We start from the raw sequence: 15548 nt of genomic DNA, 5'->3' as shown, positions 1-15548 counted from the left end.
TAATCTGCCGAGCGGACCTGAGCGCTACTATAATAAAGTTATTAACCCCTAATCCGCCTCACTAACCCTATCATAAATAGTATTAACCCCTAATCTGCCCTCCCTAACATCGCCGACACCTAACTTCAATTATTAACCCCTAATCTGACGACCGGAGCTCACCGCTATTCTAATAAATGTATTAACCCCTAAAGCTAAGTCTAACCCTAACACTAACACCCCCCTAACTTAAATATAATTTACATCTAACGAAATAAATTAACTCTTATTAAATAAATTATTCCTATTTAAAGCTAAATACTTACCTGTAAAATAAATCCTAATATAGCTACAATATAAATTATAATTATATTATAGCTATTTTAGGATTAATATTTATTTTACAGGCAACTTTGTATTTATTTTAACCAGGTACAATAGCTATTAAATAGTTAAGAACTATTTAATAGCTACCTAGTTAAAATAATAACAAATTTACCTGTAAAATAAATCCTAACCTAAGATATAATTAAACTTAACACTACCCTATCAATAAAATAATTAAATAAACTACCTACAATTACCTACAATTAACCTAACACTACACTATCAATAAATTAATTAAACACAATTGCTACAAATAAATACAATTAAATAAACTATCTAAAGTACCAAAAATAAAAAAGAACTAAGTTACAAAAAAATAAAAAAATATTTACAAACATAAGAAAAATATTACAACAATTTTAAACTAATTACACCTACTCTAAGCCCCCTAATAAAATAACAAAGCCCCCCAAAATAAAAAATTCCCTACCCTATTCTAAATTAAAAATGTTACAAGCTCTTTTACCTTACCAGCCCTGAACAGGGCCCTTTGCGGGGCATGCCCCAAGAAGTTCAGCTCTTTTGCCTGTAAAAGAATAAATACAATACCCCCCCCCCAACATTACAACCCACCACCCACATACCCCTAATCTAACCCAAACCCCCCTTAAATAAACCTAACACTAAGCCCCTGAAGATCTTCCTACCTTGTCTTCACCATCCAGGTATCACCGATCCGTCCTGGCTCCAACATCTTCATCCAACCCAAGCGGGGGTTGGCGATCCATAATCCGGTGCTGAAGAGGTCCAGAAGAGGCTCCAAAGTCTTCCTCCTATCCTGCAAGAAGAGGACATCCGGACCGGCAAACATCTTCTCCAAGCGGCATCTTCGATCTTCTTCCATCCGGAGCGAAGCGGCAGGATCCTGAAGACCTCCAGCGCGGAACATCCATCCGGACCGACGACTGAACGACGAATGACTGTTCCTTTAAGGGACGTCATCCAAGATGGCGTCCCTCGAATTCCGATTGGCTGATAGGATTCTATCAGCCAATCGGAATTAAGGTAGGAATTTTCTGATTGGCTGATGGAATCAGCCAATCAGAATCAATTTCAATCCGATTGGCTGATCCAATCAGCCAATCAGATTGAGCTCGCATTCTATTGGCTGATCGGAACAGCCAATAGAATGCGAGCTCAATCTGATTGGCTGATTGGATCAGCCAATCGGATTGAACTTGATTCTTATTGGCTGATTCCATCAGCCAATCAGAAAATTCCTACCTTAATTCCGATTGGCTGATAGAATCCTATCAGCCAATCGGAATTCGAGGGACGCCATCTTTGATGACGTCCCTTAAAGGAACAGTCATTCGTCGTTCAGTCGTCGGTCCGGATGGATGTTCCGCGCTGGAGGTCTTCAGGATCCTGCCGCTTCGCTCCGGATGGAAGAAGATCGAAGATGCCGCTTGGAGAAGATGTTTGCCGGTCCGGATGTCCTCTTCTTGCAGGATAGGAGGAAGACTTTGGAGCCTCTTCTGGACCTCTTCAGCACCGGATTATCGATCGCCAACCCCGCTTGGGTTGGATGAAGATGTTGGAGCCAGGACGGATCGGTGATACCTGGATGGTGAAGACAAGGTAGGAAGATCTTCAGGGGCTTAGTGTTAGGTTTATTTAAGGGGGGTTTGGGTTAGATTAGGGGTATGTGGGTGGTGGGTTGTAATGTTGGGGGGGGGTATTGTATTTATTCTTTTACAGGCAAAAGAGCTGAACTTCTTGGGGCATGCCCCGCAAAGGGCCCTGTTCAGGGCTGGTAAGGTAAAAGAGCTTGTAACTTTTTTAATTTAGAATAGGGTAGGGAATTTTTTATTTTGGGGGGCTTTGTTATTTTATTAGGGGGCTTAGAGTAGGTGTAATTAGTTTAAAATTGTTGTAATATTTTTCTTATGTTTGTAAATATTTTTTTATTTTTTGTAACTTAGTTCTTTTTTATTTTTGGTACTTTAGCTAGTTTATTTAATTGTATTTATTTGTAGGAATTGTGTTTAATTAATTTATTGATAGTGTAGTGTTAGGTTAATTGTAGGTAATTGTAGGTAGTTTATTTAATTTTTTTATTGATAGTGTAGTGTTAGGTTTAATTATATCTTAGGTTAGGATTTATTTTACAGGTAAATTTGTTATTATTTTAACTAGGTAACTATTAAATAGTTCTTAACTATTTAATAGCTATTGTACCTGGTTAAAATAATTACAAAGTTGCCTGTAAAATAAATATTAATCCTAAAATAGCTACAATGTAATTATAATTTATATTGTAGCTATATTAGGATTTATTTTACAGGTAAGTATTTAGCTTTAAATAGGAATCATTTATTTAATAAGAGTTAATTTATTTCGTTAGATGTAAATTATATTTAAGTTAGGGGGGTGTTAGTGTTAGGGTTAGACTTAGCTTTAGGGGTTAATACATTTATTAGAATAGCGGTGAGCTCCGATCGGAAGATTAGGGGTTAATAATTGAAGTTAGGTGTCGGCGATGTTAGGGAGGGCAGATTAGGGGTTAATACTATTTATGATAGGGTTAGTGAGGCGGATTAGGGGTTAATAACTTTATTATAGTAGCGCTCAGGTCCGCTCGGCAGATTAGGAGTTAATAAGTGTAGGTAGGTGGCGGCGATGTTGGGAGCGGCAGATTAGGGGATAATAAATATAATATAGGGGTCGGCGATGTTAGGGCAGCAGATTAGGGGTACATAGGGATAACGTAGGTTGCGGCGGTTTACGGAGCGGCAGATTAGGGGTTAAAAAAAATATGCAGGGGTCAGCGATAGCGGGGGCGGCAGAATAGGGGTTAATAAGTGTAAGGTTAGGGGTGTTTAGACTCGGGGTACATGTTAGAGTGTTAGGTGCAGACGTAGGAAGTGTTTCCCCATAGGAAACAATGGGGCTGCGTTAGGAGCTGAACGCTGCTTTTTTGCAGGTGTTAGGTTTTTTTTCAGCTCAAACAGCCCCATTGTTTCCTATGGGAGAATCGTGCACGAGCACGTTTTTGAGGCCGGCCGCGTCCGTAAGCAACTCTGGTATCGAGAGTTGCATTTGCGGTAAAAATGCTCTACGCTCCTTTTTTGGAGCCTAACGCAGCATTTGTTTGAACTCTCGATACCAGAGTTAAATTTATGGTGCGGCCAGAAAAAAGCCCGCGGAGCGTTAACAGCCCTTTTACCGCCAAACTCCAAATCTAGGCCTATATGTCCACAATAGACTTACAGGATGCATACCTTCATATTCCGATTCATCCAGAACATTATCAGTTTCTGAGATTCTCTTTTCTAAACAAGCATTACCAATTTGTTGCTCTTCCATTTGGCCTAGCAACAGCTCCAAGAATCTTTTCAAAGGTTCTGGGTGCCCTACTCTCTGTAATCAGAGAACACGGTATTGCAGTGTTTCCTTATTTGGACGATATCTTGGTACTAGCTCAGTCTTTACGTACTGCAGAATCTCACACAAATCAACTAGTGTTGTTTCTTCAGAAACATGGTTGGAGGATCAATTTACCAAAAAGTTTCTTGATTCCTCAGACAAGGGTCACCTTTTTAGGCTTCCAGATAGATTCAGTGTCCATGACTCTGTCTCTAACAGACAAGAGACGTTTAAAATTGGTTGCAGCCTGCCGGCACCTTCAGTCTCAGTCATTCCCTTCAGTGGCTATGTGCATGGAAGTTTTAGGTCTCATGACTGCAGCATCGGACGCGATCCCCTTTGCTCGTTTTCACATGAGACTTCTACAGCTTTGTATGCTGAATCAATGGTGCAGGGATTATACAAAGATATCACAATTAATATCCTTGAATCCCAATGTACGACACTCTCTGACATGGTGGATAGATCACCATTGTTTAGTTCAAGGGGCTTCTTTTGTTCGGCCAACCTGGACTGTGATCACAACAGATGCGAGTCTTTCAGGTTGGGGAGCTGTTTGGGGATCTCTGACAGCACAAGGGGTTTGGAAATCTCAAGAGGCGAGATTACCAATAAATATTTTAGAACTCCGTGCAATTCTCAGAGCTCTTCAGTTTTGGCCTTTGTTAAGAGAGAACCGTTCATTTGTTTTCAGACAGACAATATCACAACAGTGGCATATGTCAATCATCAGGTTGACTCACAGTCCTCAAGCTATGAAAGAAGTATCTCGGATACTTGTTTGGGCGGAATCCAGCATCTGTCTAATCTCTGCGGTGCATATCCCAGGTGTAGACAATTGGGAGGCGGATTATCTCAGCCGCCAGACTTTACATCCAGGGGAGTGGTCTCTCCATCCAGATGTATTTTCTCAGATTATTCAGATGTGGGGTCTTCCAGAGATAGATCTCATGGCCTCTCATCTAAACAAGAAACTTCCCAGATACCTGTCCAGGTCCAGGGATGTTCAGGCGGAAGCAGTGGATGCGCTGACACTTCCTTGGTGTTATCGCCCTGCTTACATTTTCCCGCCTCTAGTTCTCCTTCCAAGAGTGATTTCCAAAATCATCATGGAACAATCATTTATGTTGCTGGTGGCTCCAGCATGGCCACACAGGTTTTGGTATGCGGATCTGGTTCGGATGTCCAGTTGCCCACCTTGGCCACTTCCGTTATGGCCAGACCTACTATCTCAAGGTCCGTTTTTCCATCAGGATCTCAAATCATTAAATTTGAAGGTATGGTAATTGAACGCTTAGTACTAAGTCATAGAGGTTTCTCTGACACAGTGATTAATACTATGTTACAAGCTCGTAAATCTGTCTCTAGAAAGATTTATTATAGAGTTGGGAACACTTACATTTCATGGTGTTCTTCTCATAAATTCTCTTGGCATTCTTTTAGAATTCCTAGAATTTTACAGTTTCTTCAGGATGGTTTGGATAAGGGTTTTTCTGCAAGTTCCTTGAAAGGACAAATCTCCTCTCTTTCTGTTCTATTTCACAGAAAGATTGCTATACTTCCTGATATACACTGTTTTGTACAGGCTTTAGTTCGTATTAAGCCTGTTATTAAATCAATTTCTCCTCCTTGGAGTCTTAAATTGGTTCTGAAGGCTTTACAGGTTCCTCCATTTGAACCTGTGCATATTTTGGACATTAAACTACTTTCTTGGAAAGTGTTGTTCCTTTTTGGCCATCTCTTCTGCTAGAAGAGTTTCTGAGCTATCTGCTCTTTCTTGTGTCTCCTTTTCTGATTTTTCATCAGGATAAGTCAGTTTTGCGGACTTCTTTTCAATTTTTACCTAAGGTTGTGAATTCTAACAACATTAGTAGAGAAATTGTTGTCCCTTCCATGTGCCCTAATCCTAAGAATTCTTTGGAAAGATCCTTACATTCTTTGGATGTGGTAAGAGCTTTGAAATATTATGTGGAAGCTACTAAAGATTTCAGGAAGACTTCCAGTCTATTTGTTTTATTTTCTGGTCCTAGGAAAGGTCAGAAGTCTTCTGCTATTTCCTTGGCTTCTTGGTTGAAACTTTTGATTCATCAAGCTTATTTGGAGTCGGGTCATGCCCCGCCTCAGAGAATTACAGCTCATTCTACTAGATCAGTCTCCACTTCATGGGCTTTTAAGAATGAAGCTTCAGTTGATCAGATTTGCAAAGCGGCAACTTGGTCCTCTTTGCATACATTTACTATGATGTATTTGCTTCTTCGGAAGCAGTTTTTGGTAGAAAAGTTCTTCAGGCAGCTGTTTCAGTTTGATTCTTCTGCTTTTGATTTAAGTTTTTTTCTTTCAAAAATGAAAATAAACTTATTTTTTGGGGTTGTGGATTAATTTTTTCAGCGGTATATGGCTGTTTTTATTTTATTCCATCCCTCTCTAGTGACTCTTGAGTGGAGATCCACATCTTGGGTATTGATATCCCATATGTCACTAGCTCATGGACTCTTGCCAATTACATGAAAGAAAACATAATTTATGTAAGAACTTACCTGATAAATTCATTTCTTTCATATTGGCAAGAGTCCATGAGGCCCACCCTTTTTATGGTGGTTATGATTTTTTGTATAAAGCACAATTATTTCCAAATTTCCTTTGTTGATGCTTTCTACTCCTTTCTTTATCACCCCACTGCTTGGCTATTCGTTAAACTGAATTGTGGGTGTGGTGAGGGGTGTATTTATAGGCATTTTGAGGTTTGGGAAACTTTGCCCCTCCTGGTCGGATTGTATATCCCATATGTCACTAGCTCATGGACTCTTGCCAATATGAAAGAAATGAATTTATCAGGTAAGTTCTTACATAAATTATGTTTTTTTATAGATAATTCTTTTTTTGGTGGAGGGTTACTTGTAGTGCTTTTTTAATTTGAAAATTAGCTAAATCAATTTAGAGCAATGCCATTCAAAAGGCCCTTGAAGGGCTATTGTTGTAGTTTAGTGTTAGTATAGTTTTTTTTTATTTTGGGGTGTTTTTTTAAGTGGGGAATTAGAATAAATTTTTTTGGTAATTTGTTTGTTGTTTTCTGTAATGGTACTTTTTTCAGTATTGTTATGTTTTTTTATTTTTCAAGTAAGGTCAGTTTTTTTATTTTTAAGGTAAGGTTAGTTTTTTTTTATTTTTTCAGGTGAGATTTTTTATTTTAAAGGTACTGTTAGTTTTTTAGGGGATAACTTTGGGGGGTAACTTAGGGGATGTTTGGTTAGGTGATTAGTTGGTTAGGGGGTTTAGATGTTTGTAGGAAACTTTGCGATGGAGGTTGTTGCAGTTTAGGGGTTAATAGTGTAAAGGGTTATTTTGTGGTTGGGTTGTGGTAGTGTAGGGGTTAATATTATAGTGGGTTACTTTGTGGTGGGGGTTGCTGCGGTTTAGGTGTTAATAGTGTAGTGGGTTACTTTTCGATGGGGTGAGTGGCGGTTTAGGGGTTAATAACATAGTGGGTTACTTTGCGATGTGGGTGTGTGGAAGTTTAGGAGGAAATAGAATAGTTTAGTGCAACTGTTTGCAATGGGCGTTGTGGCAGTTTAGGGGTTAATAGTGTAGAGGGTTATTTTGTGGTTAGGTTGTGGTAGTGTAGGGGTTAATATTATAGTGGGTTACTTTGTGGTGGGGGTTGCTGCGGTTTAGGTGTTAATAGTGTAGTGGGTTACTTTTCGATGGGGGTGAGTGGCGGTTTAGGGGTTAATAGCATAGTGGGTTACTTTGCGATGTGGGTGTGTGGAAGTTTAGGAGGAAATAGAATAGTTTAGTGAAACTTTTTCCCCTGGCCAAACTCTTTAGGTTGTTTAAAATGTTTGATCATTAAATGCGATTGCGTTCAAGCGATCACATTTATTTTCAACTTGTAATACGATTGGACATTGCTACTCTGAGCCACCCATAGAAAATTTGGGGAGCATAAATTACCATGAGTTTGCTCAAATTAATTTACGGTAATTTAAACAGCGCGTCACTTGTAATATGGATTTGAGCGTAAAGAACCCAGCTATCTTGCGATCACGTTTACGCTCCTCACGCTAATGATAGCACTCCACTTATATATATGAGTACATGTAATTTAATAAATCACTATTATCCTTTGATTTTCAGTCCTCTTAGGCGACATTGGGCAAATCAAACAGATGATTTTTTAACTCATAAACAAACATCAATGACAATGTGTTTTTTATATGTCCAAATGACAAACTTCCATTGAGTTTTATTGATGTGAATTCTCCTTTCTTTTAGATTCCTGTTGCGTTTCTGATGAGTTTTCTGGATTCTCTAGAGGCTGGTTATGGAAAATACAAGAATCCTTATCATAACCAGATTCATGCAGCGGATGTTACACAGACTGTACATTGCTTTCTCCTGAGGACGGGCATGGTGGTAAAGTCATTGTTTTCAGTTCATATTTAACTTTATGTTATACTGTGAGAAAAGATGACTCTATTAGGCCAGTGAGGATAGTCATATATTAATTTAAAGGGATACTAACCCCAATTTTTTTCTTTTATGATTCAGATGGAGCATGCAATTTTAAGATACTTTCTAATTTACTTCTACTATCAATTTTTATTTGTTCTCTTGGTATCTTTATTTAAAAAAGCAGGAATGCAAGCTTAGGAGCGAGCCTATTTTTTGTTCAGCACCATGGGTAGCACTTGCTGATTGGTGGCTACATTTAGCCACCAATCAGCAAGCGCTACCCAGGATTCTGAACCAAAAATGGGCCGGCTCCAAAGCTTACATTCCTGCTTTTGAAATAAATATACACAGAGAATTAAGAAAAATTTATACTAGGAGTAAATTAGAAAGTTGTTTAAAATTGCATGCTCCATCTGAATCACGAAAGAAAAAAATGTGGGTTTAGTATACCTTTAATAAAAGCAATATTAGAAAATCTTATTTCTATTTTCACACTAAAATATTCCAGCAATTTCTGATCATTAATATTTTGTATTTATTATTTTATACATTGACCTGTGCTACTATATATCACACATCTATATATTGATACATATTGATATAGGTCAAATATAAATTGTAGTATATAATTTTCTCTCCAACTAGATGGTGCACTGTTTTGGTCTTAACCTATTATTGGTAGCTGATAAATACTGATGGCTATTGTCAGGGATGGAAACATATCACTATTTCTTACCAGTCAGGGTAAGAACTTATTTAGTTTACTAAATGTTAAATATAGAAGAAACCAAATTTGTTGCTATTCAGAAACTAGTGGAAATTTACTGACAAGGTTAATACCACCCAACTTAGGGCTAGATTATAAATAGTGCTAACTGTTGCATGCAAGTGATTTGGGGTTTTTTCTCTATGTGCAACAGAAATAGTGTGCGTATTATGAGTTGAAAGTAAAAGCATTCTCTCGAGCACAATCGTGATTTAATCTCTTCGGGTTAGCACAACTTGAGAGTTCTACCTATATATTTATAGGAATAGATATATATTATAATTATCATATATATATATATATATATATATATATATATATATATATATATATATATAAAAATATGCATTTACAATAAAAAGTATATTGTTCTGTATGTGAAGAACATAGGAATGTGAACTATAAATAACTCCTGTTGGGTTAGCGTTCTAATATAGGCATTAGTTTTTTTTCTCAGTTTGCGCTCTTCATTGACTTCTATGGGGAGAACATTAACAAGGTCATGATATTTGGTTAGCGTGCAACGTGTTTCACTTGTCCACAAACTTTAAACTTGTAATACACCCTAACACCCACTATCTTTAATTTAATTAAAATAAATCTAAATAAAAATTACTATCATTAACTAAATAATTCCTATTTAAAACTAAATACTTACCTATAAAATAAAACCTAAGCTAGCTACAATATAACTAATAGTTACATTGTAGCTATCTTAGGTTTAATTTTTATTTCACAGGCAAGTTTGTATTTATTTTAACTAGGTAGACTAGTTAGTAAATAGTTATTAACTATTTACTAGCTACCTAGTTAAAATAAATACAAATTTACCTGTAAAATAAAACCTAACCTTTTTTACACTAACACCTAACCATACACTACAATTAAATAAATTTCATTTATTAAATACAATTAACTAAATTACAAAAACAAACAAACACTAAATTACACAAAATAAAAAATAAATTAATAAATATTTAAACTAATTACACCTAATCTAATAGCCCTATCAAAATAAAAAAGCCCCCCCAAAATAAAAAACCCACTAGCCTAAACTAAACTGCCAATAGCCCTTAAAAGGGCCTTTTGCGGGGCATTGCCCCAAAGAAATCAGCTCTTTTACCTGTAAAAAAAAATACAAACAACCCCCCCAACAGTAAAACCCACCACCCACACAACCAACCACCCAAATAAAATCCTATCTAAATAAATCTAAGCTCCCCATTGCCCTGAAAAGGGCATTTGGATGGGCATTGCCCTTAAAAGCCCTTAGTTTAGGCTAGGGTTTTTATTATTTTGGGGGGGCTTTTTTATTTTGATAGGGCCATTAGATTAGGTGTAATTAGTTTAAATATTTTATAATTTATTTTTTTATTTTGTGTAATTTAGTGTTTGTTTGTTTTTGTAATTTAGTTAATTGTATTTAATAAATGAAATTTATTTAATTGTAGTGTATGGTTAGGTGTTATTTTACAGGTAAATTTGTATTTATTTTAACTAGGTAGCTAGTAAATAGTTAATAACGATTTACTAACTAGTCTACCTAGTTAAAATAAATACAAATTTGCCTGTGAAATAAAAATAAAAGTTAGTGGGTGTTAGGGTTAGACTTAGGGTTAGGTTTAGGTGTTAATAACTTTAGTATAGTGGCGGCGATTTTGGGGTCAGCAGATTAGGGGTTAATAACAGTAATGTAGGTTGCGGCGATGTTAGGGACAGCAGATTAGGGTTTAATAATATTTAACTAGTGTTTGCGATGCAGGAGTACGGCGGTTTAGGGGTTAATATGTTTATTATAGTGGCGACGATGTCCGGAGCGGCAGATTAGGGGTTAATAATTTTATTTTAGTGTTTGCGATGCGGGAGGGCCTTGGTTTAGGGGTTAATAGGTAGTTAATGGGTGTTAGTGTACTTTTTAGCACTTTAGTTATGATTTTTATGTTACGGCTTTGTAGCGTAAAACCCATAACTACTGACTTACAGTTTACAGTACGGATCTTATAGTTATGTGCTGTACTGCTCACTATTTGGCCGGACAGGCAAACTCGTAATACTGACGCTGTCGAAGTCCCATTGAAAAAGGACTTTTTGAATCTGTGGTAGTTACATTGCGTTACGGCCAAAAAAGTGTGCGGTACAGCTATACCTGCAAAACTCGTAATAGCAGCGGTAGTGAAAAAGCAGCGTTATGAAGCTTTTTCACTCATAACGCAAAACTCGTAATCTAGCTGAATATTATCAGCAAATATTGCAAACTGTCATTAAAAAATCTCAGGCTTGATTATGACACGCTGGATAATAGGGACTCACTATTAAAAAAAGTAGTAGAGGTTTTATCTTAAAGAGATAGTAAAGGTTATAGCTAAAAGGACTCAGATCCCAATTTTTTTCTTTCATGATTCAGATAGCGCCTAAAATTTTAATTAACTTTTTATAATTTGCTTTGTTCCCTTGGCATCCTTTGTTGAAATACATGCCTAGAAAGTTTTAGAAGCTGGGAGATAGCTGCTGATTGTTGCCTGCACATATATGCGTCTTGTCATTGCATTACCAATGTGTCCAGCTAGCTCCCAGTGGTGCATTTATGCTCCTTCAATAAAAGATACAAAGAGAATGAAGCAAAATCGATTAATAGAAGTAAATTGAAAAGTTGTGTAAAAATGTATGCACTGTCTAAATCATGAATGAAAATATTTGTTTGCTATGATTTTTTTAACTTTACTGCAATGGATCAATTTGGTTGTGTAATAAGTAATTGCTAATCAATTGTTTCTTAATTTATGTTGCAATTTACTCTTTTGTGGTTCCCCTTATTATGTTTAAATACAAAACTGAGATTTAGGGAGATATTTATCAAATCGTCAACCTCGGTGCATTCGCCGGCGTCAATACGCTCGCCAGACATCGCTGATGCGGATCCAAATACAATGCCCTTATTTATAAAAGAAAAAACATCAAAAACACACGCGTCAAGTACGGCGCAATGAGCATCGGACTGTTGTTAACTAACAGTCATCGATGCCGCAGTTATTCAGGTTTTTCCCAACTTTATTTATACCATTTCATTACTGTCAATGAACAAGCACATTTCTCTAAAGCTAATCTTTTATTTTTCATCTGTTAATGTCCAAGAAATAGCTACATTTATACCTCAACAAACAATATCTCATAGAAAGTTATAATTATATAAATGAATGTGTATTTGTATTTCTAGAAGTCATGATATGCTTTTATCTCATGTATGGTCCCTAAATTCCTTTTTTTGTTCTAAACAATGTTGTCTTTCATATCCCTGTGTTTATTTATACCACTATATGTTTATAGTGTAAATGTATTATTATTCTGAGCAGGAATAATTGTACATATAACATGTAATCAGGGTATCATATGTATTTATTTACAATCAATGGATATTTTAAGAGCTGGGCCAGTTTCTTCTCTGCACCTGTGTAACCCCTCCTGATTGCAATCTAGTTTTAAAAACCACCCCTACACAGGTGTTATACAATGGGCTGGCATATAAGATGACATTTCTTACTGAAAAAGAAATTCAAGAGAAGGAAGAAATACACTGAAAATAGCATGTCAGTAAAGAGGTGATTTTAATTTTTGCTGTATCTGATTCATGACAGTTTAATGTTAAGTGAGCTATCCCTTTGAGCTATCAGTTTAAGATTATAATGAATCAAACATCAATTCAAATTTTAAAATCATTGTCTAAAATATTACACTGTGTGTCCTAATGTCAGCATCAATGTTTATAGTTAATACTAATTTCACATATACATATTTTCAAAGTATAATACACAATGTAACAAATGGCACTTACAAGTTCTGATGAGTGATCAATGACACATGTATTGAGCAATTTGATTTGTTAGTGATAGTTTAAAATGTATATTTAAATCATATTGGCTGATGTCATAAATCATGTGATTATGTATATTCCAAACAAAAATTCACTAGTGTGTGGAGTTTGCGTCATAATTGGTGTTAAAAGTGTTGCGTCAAATTTGGTGCGAAGTGGAGAGTGGGACTTGTATTACATGGCTTAAACATGGTTCAAATAGTTTTTTCCAAAAAAATAAAAAGGAAGTTAGCTATATTATGTTGTGTATTTATTTAATTTATTTCTAATGACACGGTGAGTCCACGGATCATCATAATTACTATTGGGAATATCACTCCTGACCAGCAGGAGGAGGCAAAGAGCACCACAGCAAAGCTGTTAAATACCACTTCCTTGCCCACAACCCCCAGTCATTCTCTTTGCTTGTATCAGTTGTAAGGTTTGTTATTTTTTAAGCAGAGCAGGTTTGCTCTGGTCTTTTTTCTGGGGTTTAGCCGTAGTCCATGTCAGTCTCTTCAGTAGAGCAGTGGTGGCTTTTAAGCTTCTTGGGAACTTGTGGGGTATAATCCTTACTGTGCCTCCCAAGTTGTTTGTGCTGCCCTTTTGGTAAAATACTTTGTATGTTTACTTGGTCTTTTCTTTTGTATCCACAACCCTCCACGGCACTTCTCCTTCAACAAACCCACAACCAACCTCCGACAGTACCACCCGCCCCGCAGAAACTGGAACAACATCACCCAAGACCAACTTCACCGCACCCTAAACAAATCCTCCCCACCTACCTCCACAGACGCCAACTCCTCCGCCCACAACCTCCACCTCTGGATTACAGACTGCTCCAACACCCTTGCCCCCCTCAAAAAACCGTCCAGCTGCTAAACCATAAACAAGGCCAGCTGGTTCACCCCAGCCCTCCAGGACTCCAAACGCCACTGCAGATGATTGGAAAGAACCTGGAGATCCAGCAAGACCCTTCAGGAAAAAGCTGCCTTTAAGGAAGCAATCACCACCCACACCACCTCATAAAAACCGCCAAAAAAACAGCCATCCAAGACAGAATCAACTCTAACGCACACAACAGCAAGGAGTTGTTCTCAGTCATCAAGGAATTCTCTAAACCCAACAGCGACACCACCAATATCACACCCTCCCAGGACCTCTGCAATACCCTCGCTGCACACTTCCACTGCAAGATGCTCGACATCTATGACAGTTTCATGCCTCATAACTCAACCTCCACCCCCCACCCCCTACATCCAATGACACCGCTCCCAAATTCACCCCCCAGGCCACACACAGACTATCTGGAGCTCCCTCACCACAGATGACACCCTCAAAATCATGAAATCCACTCCAGTGCACCCTTGGACCCATGCCCCCATCCATATTCAACAAAGCAAGCAACACCATCGCCCCTGAACTCCGCCGCACCATCAACTGCTCCATCAAAACCAGCACCCAGATGTCTGGAAACATGCAGAACTGAAACCCTCGGCAGACCCCACAGACCCGAATAACTACCCCCCCATCTCACTACTCCCCTTCCCGGCCAAAGTCATAGAGAAGTCCATCAATTTGCAACTTATTAACCACATTGAGGCCAACCACACCCTGGACCACTCCCAATCCGGTTTCAGAAGCAACCGCAGCACCGAGACTGCCCTCCTCACCATCACAGACAACATCTGTGCAATGCTCGACCATGGAGAAACTGCCGCCCTCATCCTCCTACACCTCTAAGCAGATTTTGACACTGTCGACCACAACACCCTCCGCACCTGCCTACATGATGCCGGCATCCACAGCAAAGCCCTGGAATGGATCCCCTCCTTCCTCATGGGCAGGACATAGAAAGTCAGACTCCCGCCCTTCTCCTCCAAACCCACACCAGTCAAATGCAGTGTACAGTAAGGCTCTTCGCTGAGCCCCACCCTCTTCAACATCTACATGGCCCCTCTCGCCACCATCATCCAACACCACAACCTCAAAATCGGCTCCTATGCCGAAGACACCCAGTTAATCATCTCACCCGAGATCCCACCACCGCCAAAAAGAATGTCCACGAAGGCCTGACAGCAGTCGCCGCCTGGATGAATGACAACCAGCTCAAACTAAACACAGACAAAACCGAAGTTCTCCTCCTCAGACCCAATAAATTTGCAAGGGATGACTCCTGGTGGCCCACAGCACTCAGTCACCCTCCAACCCCAACCAACCACGCACAAAATCTAGGCTTCACCCTGGACTCCTCACTCTCCATGGACTGACAAATCTATGCCATCACCTCAACATGCTTCCACATTCTCCACCTGCTACGAAAAATCTTCAAGTGGATCCCTACCGAAACCAAGAAAACAGTCACCCATGCCCTCGTCATCAGCCGGTTGGACTACAGCAACGCACTCTACACAGGCTCCACCATAAAACTCCAAAAGAGCACCAACGTATACAGAACGCCTCAGCCAGACTCATCCTCAACATCCCTCTCCAATGCCACATCACCGAACACCTAAGGAACCTTCACTGGCTCCCCATCAACAAGATAATCACCTTCAAGCTCCTTACCCACGCGTTCAAGGCCCTACACAACATCAGACCCAAAAACATCAACCACCGCTTAAATTTCTATACCCCCGCCAGTCATTCCCCGCATCAGCAAATCCACAGCGGGCAGAAGATCCTTCTCCCACATGGCAGCAAACAAATGGAACACCCTCCCGCTGCACCTCAGACAATCCACCTCCC

General features: G+C 38.6%; 1 protein-coding gene across 1 annotated transcript in view; it reads left to right on the top strand.

Moving 5' to 3' along the window:
* Positions 1–15548, top strand: part of PDE1B (phosphodiesterase 1B) — a 276806-nt gene that overhangs the window by 177452 nt on the left and 83806 nt on the right. Inside the window, exon 6 of the mRNA XM_053708266.1 lies at positions 8008–8148. Within this exon, the coding sequence (XP_053564241.1) occupies positions 8008–8148 (141 nt within the window). The remainder of the gene's footprint in view (positions 1–8007; positions 8149–15548) is intronic.

Source organism: Bombina bombina, chromosome 3, assembly GCF_027579735.1.
Source record: "Bombina bombina isolate aBomBom1 chromosome 3, aBomBom1.pri, whole genome shotgun sequence".
NCBI lineage: Eukaryota > Metazoa > Chordata > Amphibia > Anura > Bombinatoridae > Bombina > Bombina bombina.
This window is presented reverse-complemented; position numbering and strand designations above follow the sequence as displayed.